General features: G+C 35.3%; 1 protein-coding gene across 1 annotated transcript in view; it reads right to left on the bottom strand.

The window, feature by feature from the left end:
• Window positions 1-3,232: 3,232 nt before the first annotated feature.
• Window positions 3,233-9,026, bottom strand: part of OSTM1 (osteoclastogenesis associated transmembrane protein 1) — a 42,903-nt gene continuing 37,109 nt past the window's right edge. Inside the window, 1 exon segment of the mRNA NM_001075776.1 lies at window positions 3,233-5,305. Coding sequence (NP_001069244.1) covers window positions 5,250-5,305 — 56 coding nt within the window. The 3' untranslated portion in view covers window positions 3,233-5,249.

Genomic DNA, 9,026 nt, shown 5'->3' with positions numbered 1-9,026 from the left:
TGTATGGAACTTAAGATGCTAGATTTAAGGGCAGCAATCCGTGATCCTTGGCACTGGTTCCAGCCTGGAATCTTCAGTGCTTAAACTGGAGGGTTCCTGAATGGCAAGATAGCACTTTTCTCTTTCCATTAATTTAGTTGTGTTTTCACCATTTATATTTTTCAAGGGCAGCTGAAGGACTTTTCTTCAAGGTCTCAAACATCCTTCTGAGTGGATCTGCTACAAAACAGTGTGTAGTTCAGGGAAACACAGTGTTTTTCCACTTACTTTCTTCAAAAAAGTGTTACCCTGACTCCAAAAATCATTCACTGACCGGGTACAAGAGGAAATTGAGATATAGTCCTTGAACTGGAAAAGATTAGTCTAGTCAGGAGAGGAGGGATAATAATCCCAAACATAAGAAACCTAGGAAACAATGTGAGAAGATGTCTAATCAAGTGCCAAATTGTGTACCACAATTTGTGAGTACTACTGTCAAAAAGACTAGTACTTACTAAGCAGTATGAAGTACTACTTAGTACTTAATACCACAGTGGGGTATTGCACACTGCACTGTAGGCTATTCATATACTTAATCTCATGTGATTTGCACAATAATCTTGTGGGGCCAGTATCATCAGTACCCCCCACTTGTTCAAGGACAGGGAAGTAAATTGTCCAAGAAAGGGGAAAAGCAGGAGTTTAATCCCAGGTCTGATTCTAACATTCAGAAAATGAAGATTATGGCATCCGGTCCCATCACTTCATGGGAAATAGATGGGGAAACAGTGGAAACAGTGTCAGACTTTATTTTTCTGGGCTCCAAAATCACTACAGATGGTGACTGCAGCCATGAAATTAAAAGATGTTTATTCCTTGGAAGGAAAGTTATGACCAACCTAGATAGCATATTCAAAAGCAGAGACATTACTTTGCCAACAAAGGTCCGTCTAGTCAAGGCTATGGTTTTTCCAGTGGTCATGTATGGATGTGAGAGTTGGACTGTGAAGAAAGCTGAGCGCCGAAGAATTGATGCTTTTGAACTGTGGTGTTGGAGAAGACTCTTGAGAGTCCCTTGGACTGCAAGGAGATCCAACCAGTCCATTCTGATGGAGATCATCCCTGGCATTTCTTTGGAAGGAATGATGCTAAAGCTGAAACTCCAGTACTTTGGCCACCTCATGCAAAGAGTTGACTCACTGGAAAAGACTCTGATGCTGGTAGGGATTGGGGGCAAGAGGAGAAGGGGACGACAGAGGATGAGATGGCTGGATGGCATCACTGACTCGATGGACGTGAGTCTGAGTGAACTCCGGGAGTTGGTGATGGACAGGGAGGCTGGCATGCTGTGATTCATGGGGTCGCAGAGTCAGACATGACTGAGCGACTGATCTGATCTGATCTGATTCTAAAGTCCTTATTTTTTCCTTTATGACAAGCTGCTTTCTTAAATATGAAGAGTCAAGAGCAGAAGAAAATCATAAAAGATGTCATGAAAGGAGTGAAATTGGATCTGAGTCAGAATGTACCTTAAGTCCAATTTAAAGAAAACAAAATTATTTACCAGTACCCACTTGAAAATTTCCAGATAATACAATTACCTTAAAACATTTAACTCCAAGAATCTGACCTTGACTTTTATACCATTGTTATGTTTTCATTATGTATATTTTAATCCCACAGGGCATTACTGTTGTATACAATTATTATTTAGACTTACCTATTTTATCCTTTTCATCAATCTTTTTTTCTTACATCACTGGGTTTCCATCTAAGTTCATTTTGCTTCTGTCTGAAGACCTAGCTTTAGTACTTCCTTTAATGCAGGCCTGCTTGTAATAATTCTCTCAGCCTTTATGCCCAGATATGCCTTATTCCCCTTTTAATTTTGAAGAGCACTTTTTGCTGGGCATAGAATTCTAGATTGTCAGTTACTTTCTTTTAGCACTTTGAAAATATTCAGTTTGCCTTCTGGCTTTCATTATTTCTCATGAGAAACCAACAATGAGTTTAATTACTGCTCTCTTGAAGGTAAGCCTTTTTTTCTCTAGCTGTTTGTATGATTTTCTCCTTAGTTTTCATTTACTATGAATGTGACTAGGTTTGGGGGTTTGTTTTAAATTCTATTTGGACTTCTTAATGTGTGACAATGTTTTTCACCAGTTTTGGAATATTCTCAGCTATTATCTTTTCAAAAATTGTTTCTGTTCCATTTTTCTCTCTCCTTTGCTTCAGGAACTTTAATTAAATTAAATCTTCTCACCGTTTCCTCTGTATCTCCTATCTTCCCATTTGTAGTTTCAAAATTTTTTATCTCCATGTTTTCTTCTGGAAACACTATAATTTATTCTTTATCATTATTTACTCTCTTGGCTATATGGGTCTTTAGTTATGGCACGTGGGATCTTTAGTTGTAGCATGCAGGATCTTTACTAATACAAATAACATCTATAGTGTCTTGTACCATATGAGACAATATTGATGTAATTATTGACAGACAATTCATCTTGTAAACAGGTGACATAAACTTATATTGACAGTACTATATATGTATTTTCCTTCCTTATGATTTTCTTAATAACATTTTCTTTTCTGCAGCTTACTTTATTGTAGGAATACAGTATATAATGCATATAACATACAAAGTATGTGTTAATTGACTATGTTATTAGTAAGGTTTCTGGTCAACAGTGAGCTATTAGAAGTTGGGTTTGGGGAATTATATGTGGATTTTCAACTGTATGAGGAAAGCCAGCTCCCCTAACCCCTACGTTCTGGGAAAACATTTCACTTTATAGGGAGTACACTGCACTAGAAAATAGATCCCATCTGTGAAACATTAGAAAATAGTGTCCCACAGAAGTAACATTTACCAACTAAACTCTGTTATTCATTGATTTAGAGTTACACTGTGGGAGAGCTGATGTTATTTCTACCTATCAAATCTAAATCATTGTCTTCATCCAAAAGTACATTTTTATTTGCAGCAAAGTTATAAGATAGATAGTACTTTTTAAATTAATTAATTTGGCCATAGAGTATGTTCAATCTTAGTTTCCTGACCAGGGATTGAACTGTGTCCCCTGCACTGGAAGCACAGAGTCTTAACCACTGGACCACCAGGGAAGTCCCAATATGTACTTTCAAAAGTACATATTGAAACTCAGTACCTGAAAATTGAAATGTGATGTTCAATTACATCTGAAGTTAAAAAAAAAAAGTATTTAAAAATCAAACACAGCACTTCAATTTCTTTAAGCTATTTCCTTTATTTCAAAGTGTCAAAAAACTAAAGATATTCCGGTACACACACATATACTATGAATCTAAGAATTCAGAACTATGCAAAGAATTTTTCAATATGACTTTACAAATGAAATATTTACATACTTTAGCATAGTGCTTAATACTTATTTTTGAATTCTATTGCTGATGCTACTTCTAAAGAGCAATGACTCTTTAGAAAAATATTAAAGGGATGCCTTTTCTTTTGTAAAGTGCTTATTAGCAGCCATATCCAAAAGCCAGGGTTTTCAGAAATACATAATATTAAAAGGTGCTCAAAGAGTCACTTCTTACAGAATCGAAAATGCCATTTTGTAACTTTGCACATGTAAACTGATTTTATCTGCATTAATGAAGGATTGCTTTCAATGGCCCTCAACTATATACTTCAAATCAAGATAGTGCTATTAGCATTAGCAGCGTGAACAGTAACAGCAGAACAAACAGCAGCACATTTTAAATAGATCACAGCAGACTAGAAAAACTGTAACAGCTTTTGGATATGTTACACATCCAAGAGTGGGCCTTCTCTTTCACTCTGTATACATGGTAAACATTTAAAAAAATAATAAAAAACATTATCTTGTCTCTCTATAAGAACATTTTACAGTATATGAAGGAATTCAGATTCTTGTACCAATTAGGCAAATTCTCGTTTCTATATAGAGCAGCCTTTATTTTTTCAAAATTTAAAACAAAGCCTAAAAAAAAGAAAAGAGGAAAGAAAGAAAACCTATTTCCACCAAGATGGCAAGAAGGAATTAACAAATGAAACACCAAACACTAAAACACCTGAGGGAAGAAAACATGAACAATTTTGAATTTTTTTTTAAAGGTTTATATAAACATTCCAAAAAGGAATTCATTTTCAACTGTGAAATATCTGACTTCATTTTAATCATATATCACCTTCATTTGATATTAATAATTTAGAAAAAAAATAAGCATCATCTTAGCTGAACTGCATTCTGTATCAGACTCTACTGACTCATGCCTGCAGTATAAACCATTCAATAGTCTTAGAGTGAGCATCCCCTCAGGTCCCTATTTTCTGAATCTTAAAGGGTTTTTTTACACCTCCTTTTCCTCTCTTCCAAAACTCCCCATATCTTCCAAGAGAAAAATCCCTATTAAAAAAAAAATCACAATTTAAATACAGTGTGACAATGCTACATTTGATTTAAAATAGTAATAAATTATAAATTGCCAAATAATTTAATATTTCACAATGCAAATCCCTGGTATAAAAAAGAATCCATCTTGCCCTGAATATAATAAAGCAGTCCAGTGATTTCAAATTATTTATGAAATAAAGGCAAAAATAAGGTGTAAAATACTATTTATAAAAGTCAAGTAAGAAACCAGTTATCATAAATCTTTTTACAAAGATAAATGTAATGTGCCTTCCCAATTCTAAAAATTGTTTGGGAGGTTTATAATTAGTGGTTTCAAAAATGACTTTAAGGAAACTAGAGATGGAATTACATATTAATTGTAATATATGACATATTAAATATATGTGATAATAACACTGCAATGATGAGAAATTTAATCTTTGGACCTGCTACTTTTCGGCAAGTACATTTTTTTCAAAGTCTTTGCTATAACTGATTAATTTTTAAATTGTTAGTTTTCAAAAACTTTGCTATTTGAGATACTATGTTAACCAAGGAAATACAGGAAGTCTCATTAACAATATGTCTACAAAACAAAACAAAGATTGTTCTTGTATCTTTCGTTATTTTAACAAATACACTTTAAAATAGACAACATTGCTATGCCTGGAAATTAAAAATACCCAAACCGTTAAAAATGGGGTGGAAAAGGAAAGAAAAACTGAAAATTCTTATTTAAAAATAAATCTGAAGTCCTTGCATTTCTTAAGAACTTGACTTGTCAAATCACAGTTTATCTTCTTTTGGACCAAGCTGTGTCTTCCACCATTCATCCATGGGATAAGATGCTGATTCTCCATTCTGTAGGTTTCAATTGGAATTTTCTTGAATGTTTGCAAAGCTTGTACTGGACTTGAGACGTTTCGCTACATAAATCAAAAGTATTATATTTTAACTTAAATTTCATTCTCCAAACATGATAGTTCATTATTTTATGTAAACTATAGTGTTCATCTATTAATTCTATGTTTGAATCTGAATCTATTCAATCTTATAAGAATTAAATCTACATCTATTTTTTTCTACTAAACTCAAAAACATAACTTTGCTAGAAGCTCATGACTTTGTTGGAAGCAGTACCAAATAAAACAGACAACTTATGTCATTCTGAACCTTACAATCTTAAATATGTTATATAAGTGAAAATACTCTAGTTAAAAAATGGAAGTGCTATAAAGTATAATAATAAAATTATATATTTGGAAGTCTAATCTAGAAATCCAAATCTAAGTTTCCTTGAAAGAATTCAATGAAAGAATTCTGCAATGTTTAAAAAAATTTTAAACAGTTTACAAAGCAAAGTGAGTTGGACATTACACACACTGCACAAACATAAATGGCTGCTAGTAAAATATATGCAACCAATTTTGATTATGGTGTTGATAGGACTGAGTCATTAGAGTTAATTGACAAAATCATGGTTACTGGCTAGGTAATATGTTTTGTTCTTAAACATGTTTCTCATGTTCCAGAAATTAAAAACAACCATGCCATAGTGAAGGTAACTTACGCTGGATAACTAAGGAATCTCTCTACTTCAGAGGTTCTCAACACTAGAACAGAGGTTATGATTTAGGTTTCCAGTGGTATTCAGGCATCTGGCTGTGCTTTTTCTTTTTGTTTTTTGAAAGCTTTGCAGACAACTTTGATGTATGGCCATGGATGAGAATGACTATTCTAGTTTCTATCAGGGTCTCCCCCGACCACTCTAAAGTGCAAGATGACTACATGACTTCCTCAGACCAGTGTATGGCTTCAGAGTAAACTTAAAAGGAACTTAAACTAAAAAACAACCTAAGATAAAGCCTTCTTAAGCCTTCAGTGGATTTGGGGAGCAAACTAAATAAAAAAATTTTTTAAAATTATGTTGTTTGATAATTTTAAAATTATTTTAATTTGAAATTAAAAATTTAAATTATTAAATATAATATAGTTTCTAATTATCAAATTCATTAAACCAATCAGGTAGCAATACCAGTGAGTACATATAACCATTACCCTGTGGCTCAGTGATAAAGAATCTGCCTACAATGCAGGAGCCACAGGAGATGCACATTTGATCCCTGGGTTGGGAAGATCCCCTGGAGGAGAGCAAGGCAACCCACTCCAGTATTCTTGCCCAGAGAATGCCATGGACAGGAGCATGGCAGGCTACAGTCCATAGCGGTGCAGAGTAGGACAGGACTGAATCGATTTAGCAGGCACACACCCACATATAACTGTAACTTCTTTGCTTCCTTATTCTCTATCTGATAAATCTCCACATCATCCAAAATTCTACCCCAGGGATCATTTAATGGTAAATTCCAATATCCCTAATGCCAAGTGCATCTTCTCTTTCTCTGCAGTCCAACCACACTTTATGCACTTCTACTACATTTGTTGTGATGATTGGATTATGGTCAGTATATTTTTTGAGGGCATCTATTGTGCCTTGCTCCTTTTTAAATCCCTAATTCCCATAGGACTTGATGAATGGGAATGTATAAAATGGTAGCATAAAGAAAAGCAAATTAAAATTTCCATGAAGTAATAGCACAAGAATTATTTGCTTATGCTAACATTTCCTTAAATTCATCATTTAATTCATAAACAATGCCTCTGAAAAACATTAATAGGTATTATGCAAAGGTCCTATTGTCAAGTTTGGGGGATATAATTAACGTTCAGGTACCTTATGAAGGTCATGTAAAGGAATATTACAGGACTAGTATTATGAGGAACACACTCTAGGAACTGCTAACTTTAAGTATAATGTTCTTTTATTACACAAATATTTTTGAGCATTTACTATGGGCCATGTAGAGAAGCTCTATACAGTCAACAAAAACAAGACCAGGAGCTGACTGTGGCTCAGATCATGAACTCCTTATTGCCAAATTCAGACTGAAATTGAAGAAAGTAGGGAAAACCACTAGACCATTCAGATATGACCTAAATCAAATCCCTTATGATTATACAGTGGAAGTAAGAAATAGATTTAAGGGACTAGATCTGATAGACAGAGTGCCTGATGAACTATGGACGGAGGTTTGTGACATTGTACAGGAGACGGGGATCAAGACCATCCCCATGGAAAAGAAATGCAAAAAAGCAAAATGGCTGTCTGGGGAGGCCTTACAAATAGCTGTGAAAAGAAGAGAAGTGAAAAGCAAAGGAGAAAAGGAAAGATACAATCATCTGAATGCAGAGTTCCAAAGAATAGCAAGGAGAGATAAGAAAGCCTTCCTCAGCGATCAGTGCAAAGAATTAGAGGAAAACAACAGAATGGGAAAGACTAGAGATTCTTCAAGAAAATTAGAGATACCAAGGGAACATTTCATGCAAAGATGGGCTCGATAAAGGACAGAAATGGTATGGACCTAACAGAAGCAGAAGATATTAAGAAGAGGTAGCAAGAATACACAGAAGAACTGTACAAAAAAGATCTTCATGACCCAGATAATCACGATGGTGTGATCACTAACCTAGAGCCAGACATCCTGGAATGTGAAGTCAAGTGGGCCTTAGAAAGCATCACCACAAACAAAGCTAGTGGAGGTGATAGAATTCCAGTTGAGCTATTTCAAATCCTGAAAGATGATGCTGTGAAAGTGTTGCACTCAATATGCCAGCAAATTTGGAAAACTCAGCAGTGACCACAGGACTGGAAAAGGTCAGTTTTCATTCCAATCTCAAAGAAAGGCAATGCCAAAGAATGCTCAAACTACCGTACAATTGCACTCATCTCACACGCTAGCAAAGTAATGCTCAAAATTCTCCAAGCCAGGCTTCAGCAATATATGAACCGTGAACTTCCTGGTATTCAACCTGGTTTTAGAAAAGGCAGAGGAACCAGAGATTAAATTGCAAACATCCGCTGGATCATGGAAAAAGCAAGAGAGTTCCAGAAAAACATCTATTTCTGATTTCTTGACTATGCCAAAGCCTTTGACTGTGTGGAACACAATAAACTGTGGAAAATTCTGAAAGAGATGGGAATACCAGACCACCTGACCTGCCTCTTGAGAAATTTGTATGCAGGTCAGGAAGCAACAGTTAGAACTGGACATTGAACAACAGACTCGTTCCAAATAGGAAAAGGAGTACATCAAGGCTATATATTGTCACCTTGCTTATTTAACTTATATGCAGAGTACATCATGAGAAATGCTGGGCTGGAAGAAGCACAAGCTGGAATCAAGATTTCCGGGAGAAATATCAATAACCTCAGATAGGCAGATGACACCACCCTTATGGCAGAAAGTGAAGAGGAACTAAAAAGCCTCTTGATGAAGGTGAAAGAGGAGAGTGAAAAAGTTGGCTTAAAGCTCAACATTCAGAAAACGAAGATCCTGGCATCCGGTCCCATCACTTCATGGGAAATAGATGGAGAAACAGTGGAAACAGTGTCAGACTTTATTTTTTTGAGCTCCAAAATCACTGCAGATGCTGACTGCAGCCATGAAATTAAAAGACGCTTACTCCTTGGAAGAAAAGTTATGACCCACCTAGATAGCATATTCAAAAACAGAGACATTACTTTGCCAACAAAGGTCCGTCTAGTCAAGGCTATGGTTTTTCCAGTGGTCATGTATGGATGTGAGA

This window comes from Bos taurus, chromosome 9 (genome assembly GCF_002263795.3).
Source record: "Bos taurus isolate L1 Dominette 01449 registration number 42190680 breed Hereford chromosome 9, ARS-UCD2.0, whole genome shotgun sequence".
Taxonomy (NCBI): domain Eukaryota; kingdom Metazoa; phylum Chordata; class Mammalia; order Artiodactyla; family Bovidae; genus Bos; species Bos taurus.
This window is presented reverse-complemented; position numbering and strand designations above follow the sequence as displayed.